Source organism: Neovison vison, chromosome 6 (assembly GCF_020171115.1).
Source record: "Neovison vison isolate M4711 chromosome 6, ASM_NN_V1, whole genome shotgun sequence".
Classification (NCBI taxonomy): Eukaryota; Metazoa; Chordata; class Mammalia; order Carnivora; family Mustelidae; genus Neogale; species Neogale vison.
The window spans coordinates 168,014,734-168,035,247 of NC_058096.1; the positions used below are offsets into that span (position 1 = coordinate 168,014,734).

The window sequence follows — 20,514 nt, forward strand, 5'->3', positions numbered from 1 at the left end:
CCACACAGCCCAGCAGCCTGGTGCCTCTGCCTGTCCAGACCCTCCTCTCTTCACCCCGGGATGCAGGCGCCTGCAGGGACAACCCTGGATGTGGCGAACTTCGAAGACCCATGTTATCGAACGACAAGGACGGTGCAACAGCCACACCAGAAACGGGCATCCACACAAAACCAGCACTATTCACAGGAGCCCCCATGTGAAACAAGCCACGTGTCCCTCCACTGACTGGATATGTAGAAAGGGGCATATTTGTACAAAGGAATATTATTCAGCCGTAAAAAGGAATGGAGTACTGAGAGAGGCTCAACATGGATGGTCCCTGAAAACACGGTCCTAAGTGAAAGAAGCCAGACGCAAAGGGTCACCTCGTGTATGATTCCATTATATGAGTTGGCAAATCCACGGAGAAAGAAAAAAGCAGATTAACAGTTGCCTCGGTCCAGGGGAACCAGGAGTGGGGACTAACTGTTCATTGTTAACAGGTATGTGGTTTCTTTGTGGGGTGAGATGAGGAAAATACCCTAAAATCGTGACAGTGAGGATTGTGCGACTCTGTGAATCCCTTCTGTGAGCACTTAATGCCAGATCTTTCTGAACCGCATGGTGGCCGGGCCATCTCAGGCCCTTGGAGGCTGCTCTTCCCTCTGCCTGTGACACACTTCCTCCAGTTCCTCAGCTCCAGCTCTGCTCCTCAAAGCAACCCTCCCCCGACAGCCTTTCCATGGTGCCCCATGCATTCTCCCCGGGGTAACCCCCGGTCATAGAATCCCGCTAACATACTCCCAAGCCCTTGGGGCACTTGAAGATGATCACTTTGCCTTTCCCCTCCCTGCCTAAGCTCCAGAAAAGCATGGCTTTCATCTGTCTTGTTCAGGAAGCATCTAGAAGAGGCTTGTCTCACCAGAGATGCTCAGCAGCATTTGAATGCAATTCAGGAGGGACAGAGTGAGAATAAGAACGAGTTCATCCTGGATCAGGGGCCCTGCCAGCCATTTCCTTCATGGTGGGATCTCGTAGAAGAGGTCCTGACTCAGGCTGACACCCCAGGGAGGGGCTTTGTGACAGGGGATGTAAGGGATGGGTGATCTGGGACACAGAGGAAAGACCCAGGAATGAGGTCATGCCAGCTACACACCCTCTCTGCCCCTGGACACCCCCCAGATGACCCGCCCTGACTCCAGTGAGGCCCTGCTTGGGTGGTGACCAGGTACCAATAAAGCCCTTTGAACCCTCATCCCAGAACAGAAGTTCCCTTTGTGCTGGTGTCTGGGCACAGGAGCTGGTATCTGCGAGGGTGGACTATCCTGGCCTGAGGTTCCATGTTGCCCCACACGTCCCAGAGGACAGGGGCACAGGGACACCTCCCCCTGAGATAGGCTTTTTCCTGCCCCTGATGGAGTCAGGTTTTTTTCCAGCCGGGCAACTAGGAAAAACACCCTGGGTTATCTCTGTGCTCAGCGGTTTCCAGAAAGGTGGGGTGGGGCCTCCTGGGGGGAAGGGGGCCATGGTCGAGGAGTAAACTGTTCTGAAGCTACAAGGAGCTGCCCCCTGGAGCTGAGACCCAAGGGCTCAGAGGGACCTGGGGTTTGGTGCCAGTCCTGCCACCAAGAGCTGTGTTGCTTCTGGGCACTGTTCTCCCGGCCATCTCTGAGGCTCCAACAGTACTCTGTGGGCCAGCCCTGTGTGTTTGGAGGAGTGTGAGCGATCCTCGGAAGCTGTGTCACACCAAAGGAACTGAAGCATCGTACTGCAGAGAGAGGAGTCTTCAAAGTCCTGACTGGGAGCCCTAACCCAGCTGCCACCTGGCTGGGCACCCACGGGAATATCACTTGACCTCTCTGAGCCAGGTTCTTCAACAAGGAAACTGGGGGTTAAGAACAACAAGAGATGCCATCTCAAGGCTGCTAGCTGACTCAGAGTAGGTGTGGTGCCTGCCTCATAGGAGGGAGCTGGAGGGCTTCAAGGGGACCTGGTTGGGGCCGCCAAATTTCTGCAGAGAAGGCCAATGAGCCTGATGACCTGGGGAGCAAAGGTGGATCTTCCTAGTTGTTTGGGAGGGGCAGCTCCCAACTGAAAGCCTGCAAGATGGGAATGGACTTGGCGGGAGAGGGCTCCCTCTCACCGGAGGTATGCAAGCCAGATTTAAATCTGCACCAACCGAAAAGGGAACCCCCCGCCACAGGAACGCTTGAACTGTGACTAGTCTGAATTGAGATGTGCTCTAAGTATAAAGCAAATGCCAAGATTTCTGAGACTTACTATGGGGGGAAAAATAATGTAAAGTATCTCAGTATGCTCAGGTCAATTACATACTGAAATGACAATATTTAAGGTGTATTAGATTAAATGAGTATGTTAAGCTTCATGTCCCCTTTTTAACCTTTCTGGTGGGGCTACTAGAAAATTTAAATTAAATGCACGGCTCATATGAATTTCTTTGGGATGGGTAGTCAGGATCCTTGCTGCTTAAAATGTGGCCCCGGGGTCGGGGGAAGAGTGGCCCCAGGACCAAGAGCATGGCCTCATGGGAGCTTGTTGGAAAGACAGATTCTCAGGCCCCATCCCAGAACCTACAGACTAGGGGTATGCCTTACCACATGCCCCCAGGCGATCTGCATATTTAAATTTGAGACACCTTGCTTGGGGGCCTGGGGGATCCCCCCTTCAGGTAGAGAGTTGAAGTCAGTGACCTGAAGTCCAGCCTGTACTATGTGAAATATTAATTGATGCCTTTGTCCCTGAGTCATATACTTGGTCCATCGTGTCCTTTAAACCCCACTTTCTCATGCCAGGAAGCAAAAATCCTTTTAAGAGAGAAGGGCAGCTTCATGAGGGACTAGTCTCTCTTAGAAATGAATAGGATCGGGGACTACACCATTGGTTGGCATCCTAACTTTTTAAGGGTTGGGATAATAATCTCAGAAGATAACTGAAACGTTACGTGTCCAAAAACAAAAACAAAAACAAAAAAACCAAACCAACCAAAAAAAAAAAACCCAAAGTAACCAGCTCCCCCTAAATTCCTCCCTCTTTTTCTCTCTGAAAACTTGGCCCACAGGCATTAAAATGGCACTAAATATAGAAATGGTAAGCAAGTAAATCAGTTAGAGGTGCCACAGGTTTGCCCAGGGCCTGTTTTACGGTTGAGTTGTAAACATTGAGAGCTGAGAGCTGTAATTAAAATGCTGACAGCCTCCCAACTGCCAGCAGGCTAGGAGGGAGCAGGCTGGGAACCCAGGGAGGGGAGCGGGGAGTATGATGCCTCTCCAAAGGCACATCAGCCCAGGTTCAAAGTCCACCATTGGCTTTCCAGGACACAACCAAACCCACATTCCCCACCTCACCCCGGGCTGGAGGTGATGTGCCCTCTCTCTTCCCAGCCCCACTGCCAGACACACCACATGACTTCATCTCCTCCCCCAACCCCTCTTGCTCAGGGAGAGGCCTTGACCTCAGGCTCTTGGGCCCACTGTTCTCTGGGTCTCAAATGCTGTTCCCCACATGGCTCACTTCTCACTTCCTGCTCAGAACTCACCTTCTCAGACTACCCAAGATAAAATGCGTCCTTCCCTGTCCTCCCTGTCTTCTCACCATGCTCGATTTTCTCATTATAGCATTTATTATTCTCTACCAGTAGATTCTCTCTATATTTGATTATTTGTTTGTCCTCTATTTTCCCTCTGGAATGTCAGCTTCATAAAGGCAAGCATCATCTAATCCCAGAGCATAAAACAGTACCAGAGACACAAATAGGTGCTTAATAAACATTTGTTGAATTAATGAATGCATGGATTTCCATCCCTTTCTTTTAGCTGGTCTGGTGATCTCACTGGGAAAATGTCCAACTTGCCAGCAGTGAGCTCAGCTTCTCACCCATCCATTCAACCAGCCATCCTTCCCAATAACTATCCATTCATCCATCCATCCATTCATTGACCTGTCCAACCATATAACCATTCATCCAACGACCCTTCCAAATACTATCCATCCATCCATCTAGCCTTCTAAATACCCATCCATCCATCCATCCATCCTGTAGTATCTATCCACCTGATCATCTATCCGTTCATCCACATGACCATCCACCCACACATCCCAACCAACTCCCAGATGATTAGATCTCTTGTCCTGGTGTCCCACAATCCCCTACAATCCCCTTTACCAAATCCAGCTCATGCATCACGAACACATGCAGTAGGTTCATCATTTCCCTCTGTTATTACAGTGTAAGAACCTTAAAAGCAGAAATTGTGTGTCTCATTTATTACTGATTTTCAATGCCTAACACTTAGAGTTAGTGAAGGTTTCTCAAATGGGTATTTTTTTCCCCTTTCTCCTTAATTACTTGTTCTGCATTCCCTAACAGCCTGTGAGCTCCCTGATAGCAAGCACCACTTTTTTAGCCATTTGAGGGTCTCTAAAATCTTGCACTTGACACAAAAAAGATACGCTGTAAATATTTAACAAATGAGTGAATGAATGAATGTGCAGAAGAGAGGAATAAAGCAAGAGTGTAGACTCTGGAGCCAGACTGCCTGGATCCAGATCCTGACTCTCTCTGTATTAGCTGTGTGACCTTGGGTGAGTCAATGAACTTCTCTGTGCTTCAGTGTCCTCATTCTATGAATGAGGCAGATAATAATACTCCTCACCTCACTGGGTTCTTATGAGATTTTTATGAGTTAATAGATATTAGGTACTTAGAATAGTGCCCAGAGTAAGACAAAGGCTACCTAGGTGTTTAAAAATGAAATCACCATTTAAAGCTGGCCCATAGGAACAAATATCAATGGCACAGAGTCTTGAGTTTAAAAGGTGGGAAGGGTCTGTCTGAGCTTGCCCTGTTCCCACAGGAGGCCTGCTACAGCAAACACTTCTTTCCCCAGCTAAACTCAGATCATTTTGCAAACTACCAATATTATGTCAGGTGGTCATAAGGGCTATATAGAAAAAGAACACATGGAAGGGGACAGGAAATGGTGAGGCTGATGGGACAGCAGTTTCAAATAGGGTGGTCAGGAGAGGGCTTGAGAAGATAAAGAAGTGAAGGTCTGGATGGGGAGCATTCCAGGCAGAAGAAACAGCAAATGCAAAGGCCCTGAGGTACGGATAAATATACCCAGTATATTTAAGGAAAAGTGTAGGTGGAACATAGTGAGTGAAGAGGAAGTAGAGGGAGATGAGGTCAGAGGGCCACAGGAGCCCAGGTCATGAAGGGCCTTGTCCAACATTGTGAAGACCTGAGAATGTGTTGGGAGCCACTGTGAAGTTATGAGCAGAGGAAGGATGATTTCACTTTTGCTTGAAAAGACTGCAGGGGACCAAGGTGAGGAGCAGGGAGATAAGCTAGGAGGCTGTGGCACTATTTCAGGGAAGAGGTGATGATGGCTTAGACCAGAGGATCAGGGATATAGTTTGTTAGAAGGGGGAAGATTCTGGATAGATGTTGTAGGCAGAGCCAACCTTCTGGATGTGGGGTGTGAAAGAAAGAGTCAAGGACAAAGCCAAACTTTTTGGCCTGGGCAATTGGAAGGATGGAGCTGCCATTTCCTGAGCTGGAGGGTAAGAAAGCAGGAGCCTATTGATGGGAGCAAGATGAGCAGGGAGGTTTGGGACAGGTGGGGCTTCCCGCAGACATCCTGAAGTGGGGAGTGGGAGGCAACTGGATGTGTGAGGCTGGAGCTGGGACGGGAAGTCTGGGCAGGAGACAGGATTGGGCAACTCTGCAGGTCCCAGAATGTGGCAAGACCTTGGGTACCCGTGTCATGGGTCCAGAAAGGACAGGAGCAGGGCCCTCTCTGGAGGTGGCTGCTTAGACATGACTGACAGACCCAGATGGACCGCCCCTGTCTTGGAGGGCCCAGGACCAGTGTGGCATGGCAATGGCTTGGTCCCCTTGCGACATTTTCTGTTCGGTAAAGTGACAAATCCCGATGATCTCCCAGACATCTCCTCCTCCCCAGACCTTTTAGCATGCTACTTGTCTGGCATGTGGGAAAAATAGAGCTTGACAGTTAGAAAGGTCCTTAGGAATAGAATATAGGGATTAAAACCTTACTCTAGCTTTAAAATGACCACTATGGCTACTAATAATAACAATGTTCATAATAGTAGCTACTGTTTTCCCAGCCCTCATCATGCAAGAGAGCATGGGGCCCAGCACTCTGTAGGCATGAGAACCTTCAGTCTGCACAATGGGTCTGGGAAGTACCAATCATTGCCTTTCTCCTGGCAAAGAAACCAAAGCTCAGAGGGGGAGGACTGCCCAAGGTCATGCCACAAACAAGTTGCAGAGCTAGGGTTTTCCTGCAGCTCTTTCCACAGCATATCACTCTCATCTCTCAGCTCAGAACAAAAGGCCAAAATCCCTTCATGAGTCAAGAGCACAGTGTGGCTAGGAGCACCCCCTGCCCGGCCTCCCTGCCCAGGACCCTCAAAGCCCAGGAAAGAATAACTCCCCACCCTCGCAGCAGACTGAGTGGCACCCAGCCAGACTCTCAGTTGCCTCATCTGCAAAATGGGCACAATTTCACCCCTCCCTTGGAGGTGCGTTCTGAGCCTTGGCCATCAAAGTGTTAAAGAAAGGTTTTGTGAGGGTGCCTGGGTGGCTCAGTGGATTGAGCCTCTGCCTTTGGCTCATGTCATGATCTCAGGGTCCTGGGATCGAGTCCCGTATTGGGCTCTCTGCTCAGCAGGGAGCCTGCTTCCCTCTCTCTCTCTGCCTGCCTCTCTGCCTACTTGTGATCTCTCTCTGTCAAGTAAATAAATAAAATCTTAAAAAAAAAAAGTTTTGTGAATTACAAAGTTATTGTTACAAATGTTATTGTTAAGGACACCTGGGTGGCTCAGTCAGTTAAGCCTCTGCCTTCCACTCAGGTCTTGATCTCAGGGTCCTGTGATTGAGTCCTGAGTCGGGCTCCCTGCTCAGCCCACATATTTTATACATATATATATATATGTCACTACACATACATACATATATATACATACTATACACACACACACAATAGGCACTATTGTGGGCTGAGTAGAGGCTTCATGGAATGCAAGCTACAAAAGCAGAGGGCTGGGAGATAATCCTGACTCTGATGCTTTACACCTGAGCAACCTCAGCGTACCACATAACTATTCTGTGCTTCAATTTTCCTCATCTTGTAAAATGGGAGTGATCACATAGGTCCTACGCTACAAGGTCACTTGGAATGAGCCAGCACATGTTAGGCCTTGAGAGAGGCGCACAGAGCAGCTGAGTGCTGTTCTCCAACAGTCTGCAACCTCCTGGCCTAGAGCCTGGCCCCACCCCCCACTTCCTGGGGAGGGCCTGAGATGAGGTCACTCATTACGACCCCTGGGATGACCCAGGAGCCTTAGCTGTTCAGGTTGCTGCCTGGAGCTCAGCTGTCCATCTGTGGAATGGAGTTCACAAGGATTCTCCCCCCAACCCCATTCCCCAGGGTTGTTAGGCCAGTGAAATGGGTAGAATTCTGTGAGCGGTGTTTATTACCTGCATCTCAAAGATGCTCCGCAAGGCCAAGATTTAAAGAAGTCCCTCTATCAGACAAGGAGCCCCTTTGCAGGACACACTAGCACCTGGTTTTCTCCTCAAAGGACATGCAAGTGTTCAGGACTAGGGAAAGTGACCTGCATGCTCCCCCACGTCCCTAGCCCCCCTCCTCTTCTCTCCCTCTAGGACCATTCCTGCCCTTCCCCTCCCCGTCTTCCCCCCACCTCCACTTGGCTCCCCCACCTCTCATCCCAGCAGATTTGATAACACCCAGGAGTCCCAGTTCCCCCTCCTGAGGACAAAGGCAGCAATTGTCCCTGGTGGGCGCCTTTTGACTAGGTCTCACCATGGTGAAATCGAGCCCCCACGACTTCACCTCACTTGGGAGGCCTGTAAGGGCCCCCTTCTCACCTCAGGTCGGTTTCAAATGAGCCCCCTGGCTGAAGGGCCAGCAGCCACACCGGGAATTCCTTCCAAGAGAAATCAGATGGCCACCATTTGAGAACCCCTTGGGCTGGCTAGGGGCCAGGAGGTGAAAGGATTTGCTGCCACTGCTGCCAAGACCTTCCCGAGTCCCCTTAATAACAGCGCCAGCATCAGTGCCCACTGCCACCCTAAGCTGGCCAGGTGCCGTCCAACGCACCTCCCCACAATGACGAACCGTCTACATGGAAGCCACGAGCCCCACACGGGTCCTAGCCCTCGAAGTGCAGACTGCAGGACTGAGTGTCTCTTTTTATTTGGTTTGTAATTAGTTTCAATAGAAATAGCCTCACCTGGCCTTTGGCAACTATAGCGGATGGCACAATTTTAAGCACCCCATGTCACTGAGAGCACTTACTGTATGTCAGGCCCCATGCTGGGCTCTGGGAGATGCCAAGGTGACCCCCACAACTGTCTCTGGGGGATGAGGGGGAATTGGCAGGGGGAGACGATGTGCCCCCCCACCCCCCGCAGGCTGCCTTCACAGCTGAGCAAGCCCAGAAACCCAGTTAAAACAGAAGGAACCCCAGGTCTCTGATCAGGTGTGGGCATTCCTGGGTAAGGCCAGGTCTGGACGTCTCATCCAGTGGCACCCTGAGCCCCCCACTATGACAGCCCAGATCTCCTTCCCACTGCAGAGGAGCAATGTGAAGAATTCTCTTCACCCAGCCAACTTCCCTCCCGGTCGGAAGTGTCCTCTCCCAGGCAGAAGATGGTTGGCCCAGGACTGGCCCAGGACTGACCCAGGACCCGGTGCCCAAAGTGGGAGAGGATACACAGTGCCAGAGTCATCCACAGCTCCCAAACTACCAGACGCTGGGGTCCTTTAGGGGCTAAGTGAGGACTGCAAGTTTCCCCAAAACAGGGGATCTGAGACTCTTAGAATCACGGCGTGTCATAACTGGGTGTAAGGATAAATGCATCTAAGCCCAAGAACGCCAGAGGCTGTTGAGACAGTTCAGTGGTCAGGAATGGAGTCTGGAGCCACATGGCTTGGGTTCAAATCTGAGGGGGATCTCCTGCCAGCTGTGTGGCCTTGGGCAAGTTTCTTAACCTCTCTGTTTCTCAGTTTTTCCCTTTGTCAAATGGTGACAACAACAGAGAATGCTAACCTCATTAAACTTTTGCTGGAGTAAATGAGTACATGCATTTCAAGAGCCGATATTAGCATTATGCCTTTATTCTCCCTGCAAACACACACCTTCCCACTAACCTATCTCTTTTTTTGGTAGCTAGTTCTCACCAGAGCTGAAACTGACATCTTCCCTTATTCCTCCACCATTTTCATGAGTCCTGGTCTTGCCGACTACCCTACCGCCATCACCCCTAGCCCATCTTTCATGATTGTGGGGGTTGGCAGGGTGGGGGGGAATCACCCAGGCCAGAGTGTCTAGCCACCTCCCCTGGGCATACCCTGGGCTCCCTATGGCTCCCTGTGACCTGTTCTCAGGTCAGGGTTGGGAGGTGGTCTCTGCCGCTCACGTGGAACGAAGGGGGCTACTGAGCACCAGGCTCTGTGGAGCTGGGGACCCAGAGATGTTCGCCCTCTATGGGCTCTGGCCCTGCTCCCCATCCTGTAGCCTCCCAATCTCCTCCCCTCCCTTCCCCAGCACCACCACAGCTATCACCACGGCATCAGTGACTAGGCCCAGCTGGATCCTGCCCTTGCTGTGTCATCAGAGAAAACTGGAAACAACTCAGGCCTCAGGGGTATCCTCCATCCAGGGCCTGGGCTGGTGTTCCTCTCACCATCCGTAGCAGCTTCTACTCCAGACATATTCTGGCTCCTTCCTCTGGGCCTGTATACCCTAGCCTGGTCATCCCAGGGAGTTGTCCCCAATGGACCACCCAGCTCCCACATCAGACCTCAGCCAGCCCAGCTCCCTGCTGGGCTGGTGGTGGGGACCAGGAGTGAGACAGACCTGGAAGCCAGGCCCCAGGGACACCTCTTACACCCTCTACTCCCCTGGCATGTGTATGGTCTTGGCAAGGGCTCTCTACATCTGGTGTCTGTCTCTCTTCTATTAAATGGGCCCAAGGAAGTGTCTCAGTTCTAAAATGGTTCTAGAATTATCTTCCACTGTCCCAAAGCCACCGTCCCCCAGAGAGCAGTAGGGGCTGGGTAGGGTTGTCAGGTGGCAAGGCTGAGCGTATCGATACAGCCAAAAAAAGTGAGCCTTGACCTCAAACCCACACCATAAGCCAAAGTTAACTCAAAGGGGACCAGAGAACCTTGAGGACACTTTCCTCAGTGAAATAAGTCAGGTGCAAAAGGACAAATAGTGCATGAATCCACGCATGCACTCAAATGCATAGAGACAGAAAGCAGGATGGTGGGTGCAGGGGAGGAGGAACGGGGAGTTAGTGTTTCATGGGGACAGACTTTCAGTTTTTTGTTTTTTTTTTTAGACTTTCAGTTTTTATGAAGATGAGAAAGTTCTGGTGATGGGCGGAGTGGAGATGGTGGAGCAACAAGACAATGTATTTATACCACAAAATGTACATCTCAGAGTAATTATGATGTTAAGTGTTAGATATATTTTACTGCAATTAAAAATAAATAAATTTTATGCAGTGCCTGGGTGGCTCAGTCAGTTGAGCAGCCGACTCCTGATTTCGGTTCAGGTCATGATCTCAGGGTCCTGAGATGAAGCCCTGTGTCTGGCACAGAGCCTGCTTCCCTCCCTCTCCCTCTGCACCTCCCCTGCTTATATTCTTGCAAATAAATAAATAAATAAAATCTTAAAACACAGTTAAAAAAAAGAAATAAGCCTTTGTTGATTTAAAAATAACTAGTTAATTTAAAAAACTAATCACAGACTTCGATGGAAGATGGAAATCTATAAAAGCTTTTAGGAAAAAACATAGGGGAAAACCTTTGGGGGCCAGGAGTCAGCAAGTTCTTGACCATTACCAAAAGCAGCTCCCAGAAAAGGGAAAACTGATCAGCTGGGCCTGATCAAACCTTAAGACGTTCTTGCCTGGAAAAGACACTGGAATGAGGACGGATAGATAAGCTACACGCTGAAGAAAAAAAAAATAAATTGAAAACTATGTGTCTGACAAAAGCCTAGCATCTAGAATATATAAGAAATCTCCAAATCCCACAATAGAGACATAAACAATGCAATTAGAAAATGGGCAGAAGACATGAACAGCCACCCCACCGAAGAGGATCTACAGACAGCAAATAAGCCCATGGAAGGCCATTCTGCGTCATCGGCCATTAGGGAAATGTTCATGAAGACCGCAGTGTGATATTGCACATACCTACCGGAACGGCAAAAGCAAAAACCAGTAACAACACTCAGTGCTGGTGAAGATGCGGGGAAACCGGATCCCTCGTGCATTGCTGGTGGGAATGCACTTTCTTACAAAGCTCAACATACGACTACCGTACATCTCCTCAATTGCACTGTGGCGCATTTATCTCAGAGAAAGGGAACCTCGTGTTCCCCCAAAACCGATACCCAGATGTTCAATGTGGTTTTGTTTGTAATGGACCTGAACTGGAAGCCACCCAGATGTCTTTCGATAGGTGAATGGTTATAAAGAGACTGAGGCACAGGCACACCATGGAATAGGTAATAAAAAGGAATGTACCATGGATAAACACAACACCTTGGATAGACGTGGAGGGAATAATGCTGAGTGAAAAAAGCCGATGCTGACAGGTTAGATACCGGAGGATTCCATTTATACGACATTCTTGAAATGATAAAATTGCAGGAACAGAGAACAGAAGAGAGATTGCTAGGGATGAGGACAGCGTTATGGGAGGGAGGGAAGTAGATATAGCTCAAAAAGGGTAGCACAGGAATTCCCACGGCGAAAATGTTATGTGTCATGACTGTACCAATATCAGTATTCTGGCTGTGATATTGTACTGTAGTTTTGCAAGCTGTTGGAGAAAGCCAGGCAAAGGGACACTGGATCTTTCTGAGTTCTGACCCCTCCGTGTATATTTATAATATGTTGACATCTGAAATTTAAAAATACAAGAAACCCAGAAAGATTTGAATTTGAGGTAAACAACAAAGAGCTTTTTAGTGTAAGTATGTCCCACATAATATTTGGGACATACTCATACTAAAAAATAATTCGTCATCTCAAATTCAAATTTAACTGGGAGTCCTGTATTTTATCTGGCAATCTTACTCCTGGGAAACTCCCCAAGGTAAGAGCAGATACTTGTCATTTTACTCATTTCCTCAACAAATATTTCTGAGCTCTTACTATAAGCCAGGCACTGTTCTAGGCACAGGGAATGCACCTGTGAACCTACATCATCCCTACCTGGGGACTGACACTGCAGTGGAAGAAGACAGGCAATAAACACATAATGAGCTGTGTAAATAAGATAATCTCATATGGTGGTGTGACATAGAACATAAAGCAGGGGAGTGTACAAAGAGAGCTGAGGCAGATGTAGGGGAGGAAAATCAGGGAGAGGGGGTCCCTGAGAAGGGGACATCTGAGCAGAGACCTGAAGGAAAAGAAGGAGCTAGTTGTGCAAAGATTGAGGGATGAGCATTCCAGACAGCAGAAAGAGCATGTGCAAAGGCCCTGGGGCAGGAATAAGACTGGCAAACTTCAGGAGTGTGTAGTTTCAGACAGAGTTGGTGTCCACTGGTCCTAAGAACCCTGTGTCTTCCCCTTCTCCACATGTCAGATCTAGAAACCAAAGCCCAGGAGGTCAAGATTTGTCTAAGGTCACCATTGGCCCATGCCCCTCAATTTTGGCTTGAAGCCTTTCCATCTGGGAAGGTGAAAGCCCACATCTGCACTTGGATCTGGGGCAGAAATGGAGGCAAGGGAGGCCCAAGGAGGTCTACTCACAGCCTCACCTGGTCAGCTGGCTTCAGACCAGGCAGGACTTGGCTCCTCTGGCTCTCAGCGTGCCACCGCGGACCACTCTATCTGGTCAAATATGCAAGTGGCCCTCCGGACGATGGAGAGGAGCATAGCTGAGTAAACCTTATCTGGGACCCACCCCAGCTACCAGGGGCCAAGTCCCCAGTGTCCCCTGACTCATAGGCCTGCCTGCAGTCAGGGCAGGGTGGGAATCCAGCTCCCAGGAGCACCCAGACCAGACGGGGCAGGGCAGGAAGGGACAAGACCGACCCCCTCCCTCCCTCCCATGAGCAAGAGGCTGGGCAGGGACTGGAAGGTGACTTCTCACTCCAGTGGAATTCCATCCCCCTGAGCTCACCTCCCTTGGAGCAAGCAGCACATTCCAGCAGGGCCAGCCCTGTCCCAGCTGGGCCCCTGTCCCCAGGGCTGCCTCTCTGGGGCTCAGTCACCAGGCTCCCAGGAAGGGATTGCCGGGGGCCCCTCCCTCCCTCAAGGCCCCCAGAACTGCGGCACGCTTCCCTTTGCACAGCAAGATCTCTGACAACCTGCCCTGCCAGGTGCAATATTGTGGAGGCTCTGAGAGGCAGGGCCTCTAGCCCCCTGGCTGGGGTTCCAGAGTTGGAATCTGGCAGAGGCTGGGCTTTTCTGCACTCCCACGGGGGGCATTCTACTCATGCAGGGGAATGCATCTAGAAAGGCCCACCCCTGGCTCTGCTTCCACCTCCATGGCTGCTCTTTTGCTCCCCATAGTCCACCTACCCAGTGCTCATTCCCCCAGGGCTGTGCCTGGCTCTCCTGCTTTCCCACTTGAATCCTCAAACTCCAGGGCTTCTGTTACTGCCTCCTGCTGGTGGCTGCCTGGAAGTGGTTCCAGCCACTCTCCAGACCTCTCTCCAGAATTAAGGTGCAGGCATCCAGAATGCCCCTTGCTACCCCACTTGCAGCCCACAGGGTCTCTTAGTCCCAAAGGAACCCTAATCAATTTCCCCTGAGACTGGTCTCCCCCGGCTCCAGGTCCTGATCCCAGTGAGAAGTGGCACCCACCTATCTGTCCCAAACACAACTCAAAGTGTGTCTTGTCTATTCTGCTTCCTAAATGGCTGTCCCTCCCCACTCCCCTGAGGCCCCCGCCCCCCGCTGGGTTTGGGCAGATCTTGGTGCCCTGCCCCCTTCACTCTGTTCTCCACTGTGTCCCAGAGAGGGCCAGAAATCTGCCCAGACACTCCCCGACCAAAGCCCCTTCAGGAGTCTCCTGCAGGGGGAAGGGGAAGGTCTCACTCCTTGAACTGGCATTCAAGGCCCTGCATTTGGTCCTAGCTCCCTATACAGTCTCATCACCTATTACCCCTCTTTCCCAGACATACCGAGCACCCCACCAGCTGCCCGCACTGCCTAAACTATCCTCCTTCTTCCCACCTGCCTTGTGAATAGGACTCCTACTTAGCCTTCAAAGCCCTGCTCAGGATCCCCTTCTTCTTCTTAGAGGTCTCCAGACTAGCTCATCTCCCCAAAAGGCCGTAAAGAATTCACGCAAAGCCTCAGATTCCACCACCCAAAGATTTCAGCCCCATGCCTCCAATACCTCTCTCCCTGCCAGCCAAAGATCCTATGATTCCCAACTCTACCTGTGAGAATGTGGACCTAATAGTCTACAACCCCAGTCTGGGATTTCAACCCAGAAATATTATGGCCCTAAAATGCCAGTAGACAGAGACTGCAATTCTAAAATCACTTTCCCGAAAGAGCTGTCAGGAACCACGCCCTGCCCCCCCCCCGCCCCCCTGATCTTCTCACCTGGCCACTCTCACTCGACCTTGTGGACCACACAGCTGCAGGAGACTATGCAGGGAGGAAAAGCCCTGCTGGCCTGCAGCACTGCTGCCACCTCCCTAGGCCCAGGGCCCACATCTGCAGCGGGGAGCGCCTGGCTCCTCCCGGGCCCACACCCAAGCTGGGAATCTGTAAGGCGAGGGTGCCCCATAGCCTTTACCCTCCCTCATCTGCCAGGTGAGGCAGTGGGCTGCCCCGGGGGCCCCCCTCATGGGGCCTGCCACCGCCTCTGCCCCTTAGGACACTTACCCTTTCCCCGACTTCCTCCTCCCTTTCTTTCTCATTACTGCCAACAAGCCCAGAGCCTGCAGTCGGGTTGAGTCTTGTCTTCTCACAGTAGGAGCAAGGGAGCCAGTGATAAACATATCTGTGATCCTTTCCAAGATGCTCAGCCAGGAGCCACTGTGGGCTGGCCCCCTTTCTCCTTTTGGCTCCCTACCTCTGCTGTGCATGGGCCCCATGGAAGCCTATTGCAGGGAAGGCCCCGTGGTGAGACCCCATGCCTTTGAATTAATAGATTGTACACTGCGGGACCCTGTGGCCATCTCCCCCTGGTGCCTTTACCTGGCCCTGCCTAGCACCTGGGGATTAGATGGCTCAATCGAGGCCTCAGATAGGGAGGGGACCCAGAGCTGATAGACATACTGAGCCTTCCTAACCCCCAGCTAAGTGGCTGTCCTTGCTTCTGACCCCTTGGATATGTGCCTGGGCCTCCAGGGTGCCCTGGAGCAGGGTGTGGGTCTGGCACCTGCAGGGCTAGGCTGGGAAGCTGTCTTCCCATTGTGCTCTGACTGAGTGGTATGGCCACTGCCCTGGGCTGCCTCTGTCTGTACCCCACAAATGGGCCGGACTGGTAGTAGTTCAGGCCTTTCCCTATGTATGCTGGGAAGTTCCAAATTCCACCTCCATGCTCTGGAAAATACTTAGTGCCTGGGTGAATGGCTGTTCCAGGAAGGCAGCTCAAGGGTTCTCCCAAACCAGAGTTAGTAGGTATGGTGAGCATCCCTTCAGCTCTGTTTCCCTGAGGTGGGACAGTTACACCTACTCAAAAACATCAAATTGGACCCAGCTCACTCTCTTCCTAGACCCTGTTCCTCATCCTGTCCAAGGCCTCACTCTGCATCCCCTGGGAGTCAGTGCCTAGGACTTCTGCTCTTCCTCTGCTCCAGAACCTTCCGTGGCTCACCAGTGACCATCAGGTACACAACTATTCATTCCGTATATAGGTGGAATGCCTCTTATGCCAGGCTCTGGTGTGTAGCCGTGCACGAGACACACAGGGTCTCTGTCCACATCAGGCTTATGGTCTAGGGAGAGGAGAAAGCCCCAGAACAAGGCAACATCTGAAAAAAGTCTTGGAAGGAATTGAAAGGGAAGTTTCTCTGGGGAGAGGACATCTGAGCTGAAACTTGAACAGCAAGAAGAAAGCAGCCACAGGAAAAATCTGAGGGCAGAATGCAAGGCCCTCACTCCTTAGCTTGGCAAGTGACCTTGAGGCTCCTCGGCTGCTGTGACCCCTTCAGGGATCCACAGACTAGCCTCCCTGGGCCCCTGAACTGGCCCTAAGTCCCCACCTCTGGGCTTTTGGCCCCTAGATCCCCACACCAGACTTGGGTTATCTTCACCTCTCTTTTCTGCCTTGTCCAACCTCACTCATTTTGGGGGACTCCTCCTCCAGGAAGCCCACTGAGGTTGGTTTCATGAACTCTGACAGCTCCCAGCATCGGCATCACCCCAGAGCTGCCTGGAACAGCAATCATGGCCATCATGCCTGTTGCAGTGGTGTGGCTTCTAGACCCCTCTCCCCTGTGACATCACAGAGCCTTTCTTATCCCAGGCTAAGAACTCTCTCTCCTTTAGTTCTCCCAGGGGCCCAACCAGGTAGGCACAGGGAGAGGGAAGCCACTTGCCTTCCTTCCATCTGCCTTCAGGGAGTAAGAGCTGCTAGGGCAGGAGGGAGCCTGGGAACTGTGACCTCAGCCCTAAGGAGCGATGTGACCACAGAAGCAGGAAAGAATGAATAACTGAGAACCTAGAGGGGTGTGCTGGCCCCAGGAAGGCGCTCCCGGCCATGGGACTGAATAGGCAGGACCTCACACTTTACTCTAGGACACCATCCTGGGGTGGGCCAGGTGAGCAGCTCTGCATGAGTGACTCACTGCCGCAGCCTGGGCGGCTCCGACACACAGGATGTGGCAGGAGGCCGGAGAGGTGGAGGAGGGTGGGGGACCTGAAGACAGCAGGAAGGGCCAGCAAGCCCGTCTCCTTCCTCTGCATGCCAGGGGGGCTGCTTCCCTGCAGGTGTGCGGGCTACCCCCAACACCACTTGCCAGACACACTCCCTCGAACGTGACACACGTTTGCACAATCTGTAATCCCACCCAACCTGGGCAGAGGACTAAATATGTGCCAGGCTCTGGGGTAAGAGCTCTCCACCTCAGCCCCAAGGACACACTGGCCAGCTCTGCTTCCTTGCCGTGAAGGAAGGAGTGACAGAGCCAGAGTGGGAACCCAGGGGGCTGTGCAGCACGTGGCGAGCCAAGAAGGCCAGTTGGAGAGCCAGACGTGCTGGGTTCGGATTCTGACTTGGCTCCTTAGCTGTGGGGACCTCTGCATGTTACTTCACGGCTCTGTGCCTCCATGTCTTCACCTGTGAAACAGGGACAAGGACAAGGCCATTCACAGGGACACCTTAAGGACTAAGTGAGCTGATAAACATCTGGAGCCAGAAGGCAGCCCATTCCACGGACGTGCTCTTGCAGAACAAGACTTGGGCCATGTCATCACCTGTCTGCCGAAACGAGCAGCTTGAGGCCCATACTCGGCTGGGAGATGGAGGTGTCTGAGCCTCTGGTGATTTTTCTTTTCATCTTTTCTGTAGCTTTTAAGAGTCTGCTGGTGACTACCCGTTCTCAATGCCAACACTTAAAAATGAAGCAATTACACGTCAAGTCTGAGTCCAGCCACGGAGGGCCGGTATTCCTGCAGGGCCCCAGCAGGTGGGAAGCAAGCTGGAGTCTGGTAAAAGGGGCCTGGGTTCCCTGGTTCACCATCTCTCATGCATGGTCTCCTCACTCTCATCACTCCTGCTCCTGCCTGGCCCCTGTGGCCTATGGTGGTGCTCACACATGCCCTGTCTCCGCAGTGGTCCGCCCCCCACCCAGGTGGCATGGAGCCCCACTCCCTGTCTGCCCTGGTTCTCAGGCACTTCCCTATGGAGCTCCAACCAGTCCCCAGAGACGTTCTTCTCCCAGCACCTCCGGGGTCTGGGAGCTCCAGGGGGAGTTCTGAGTACCTTGGCCTTCACAGGCACTCCCAGAACCTGGTCCCAACCTCAGGCCTCTGTCCTGGAAGACTGCCCACACCAGGCAGTAGGTGCCCCGAGTCATCTGGTCAAGATACCTGTGCTTGAATACTTCTTGGGACGGGGAGCTCACTTTCGTGATATCTCAATCTGTTTCTCCATGGCCCTGGCTTGTCCTAACACTGGCAGGACCTGGCTCTCTGTGACCTCAGTCCCCATGGGCCCTCAATCCATACTCTGGACCTGCAGACCCTTGTACTCCCTTGCCTTGGGACAGCCCGCTCCTCATGGGACAGGGTGTCCAGCCCCCTTTCTATTCCAGCCACCTCTTCTAGAAATACCCTGAAACATCCCTAACTCTCTTCTATAAAGAGCCCAGAATCCAGGAGGATCTGAGGAGACAATAAAGATGGAACAGTTGCCTCCCTTATTTTGAGCTCCAGATCTTGGTTAAGGTGACCAAGGACATTTTAGCGGCCCTGGCAGAACTCACTTCAACCCGTCCCCATTGTCAGAGTTTTGTATAGCTGATTTTTGTGGACCCAAGGACTTCGCATCCGTCCCTCCCTCTTTCCATCCTGCCGAGTTACATCCAATTGATTTTAACAGAGATTCGCTTATTCAGTCCCACCAGTAACCGCCACGCTTTATGCAGTACACAGGTCCTGACCAGCAGCAAATGGACAACAGTATCAAGCAGAACGCGGCTGAGGGCAGAGCCCTGTGGTTCGCTACCAGAGACCCAACACCAGCCATTAGGGATCAGCTGTTTTCCCGAACGTCTGCAAGAGCTGCCCGGCTCCCCTCCCTGGCTGCCTACCTTTCGGCCTGCCTCGTTATTGTGTAAGTTCATGAGAGTCCGGGCATTCTGCTTGATCTCCCGGGCATCCACAAAGACCTTGGCGAAGCCGATGCCGTAGCGGATGTCGGCAGAGCAGCCACCCCACTTCCAGCCCTCGTCCCGGTGGTACTGGCCTTGCTTCTCCTTGTCGCAGCCACAGTCACTCAGGTTGCCTTGGGTACAGGCAGCTGTGATGGCGTGGGCCACGCCAGCGGCGATGATGGCGTACGTGAAGGCAGCCTCCCGGCTCCCTGTGAGGGGAAGAGTAGGAAGACGAGGGTCAAGTCCAAGGCACCCCGGAAGAAGGCCAGACTTGGGTAAGAAGGGGAGCTGGGCTCACTGAGCACCATTCCTGACCTTTCAGAAATCTCCATCATGGGCTGATGGCCCTGCCTGATGACACCCCACTCCCCCATGCACACACCCAACCAGTCCCATCACTAATGCCCCTCCTGGGCGTCAACTGAGCAATGCACGAGAAAGGCACACTGGCCAGTTGTCCAGCCTTTGGAAGATCGGATTTGGGGACCCCTCTGTTGATGACCACCTACTGCCCACCACCCTTGACATAGCTGTGTAAACTGTGCACCCGTGCACGCTCATAATATCTGGCAACACACCATAGCAGCATTTCTTAAACACCTACGGTATTGCACAGAGGCTGGGGCTTAAATCCCAGTAATGGGAATCCCTGGCTCTGTGTCTTTCAGCCAGCCATGACCCCTCCCTGTGCCTCAGTCTCCTCAGCTGTAAAATGGAGACAAAGCGAGTGTACTTTCTCAGAGCAATGATGGAGAGCATTAAGAATTTGTCCATGTCAAGCTGTCAGTTCCATGCCTGGCTCACAGCACGTGCCCGACACAGCAGGTCTTAGGCTCATGCTCCCTATTATTATTGTTGTGGGTCACCTGACATTTATAGGTCCAGCCGCTCCTCTTCACCACAGTCTACTCACTAGACTGTGAGCCTCTCCAGGGAAGGCTGGCCCCTGTTCATGTCTGTGTCCTTGAGCATCAGTCTGATATAGAAGGCAAGGGCTGGGGAAGGGGAGAGGGACTGCCCACAGTCAGGGTGGAAAGGGGCAGGAAGGAACCTGGACAGGAAGGTTCAATGTGGGGAGGGGCTCTGGGGAGCACTGAGGCTGTGCTTTCCCACAGGTCTTCCTGGCTGTCTGGAGATGGCCCTGCCAGGAGGCTGGGAGTGGTCAGTAGGGATTTACAAAAGCTCTGCAAGAGGGTGCCAAGGTTTTAAGTGGTAGTGGAAGGGTCTGAGTAGCTGGGCACAATAGTGCTGTCTCTCTGTCTCTTAACCTCTCCGAGCCTCAGTCTCTCCATCTGCAAAATGGGTTCAAGAGCAGTGTCAGGACGGAGATGAACCCAGGCATGGGAAGCCCCAGGTGAGCGCTCAGCAAGTTAGCTCTTGCAGTGGGGTAGAGTGGAGGTTAGGGAGGGCTCCCTGGAGGAAGAGGCTCCACACAGATGAAGCAGGGTCCACCATTCAGGAAGGGGCAGGGAGAAGGGTTCCAGGGTGTTGTGATGTAGATGACCTCAGCGGGGGTGGGGTGGGGGTAATGGATGAGGAGTGGGTAAGGCAGCCTCCAAGCTGCTTCTGGCCTCAGATCATGCTGACCCACGCTCAGGTAGATGATATCTTCATTCAACCCTCATCCACCTCCCTGCCTCCCTCACCCAGGCTGCT

At 52.1% G+C, this 20,514-nt stretch overlaps 1 protein-coding gene across 1 annotated transcript in view; it reads right to left on the reverse strand.

Annotated features, from left to right (window-relative positions):
- Nucleotides 1-20,514, reverse strand: part of WNT7A (Wnt family member 7A) — a 58,818-nt gene that overhangs the window by 15,901 nt on the left and 22,403 nt on the right. Inside the window, exon 3 of the mRNA XM_044252911.1 lies at nt 18,796-19,067. Coding sequence (XP_044108846.1) covers nt 18,796-19,067 — 272 coding nt within the window. The remainder of the gene's footprint in view (nt 1-18,795; nt 19,068-20,514) is intronic.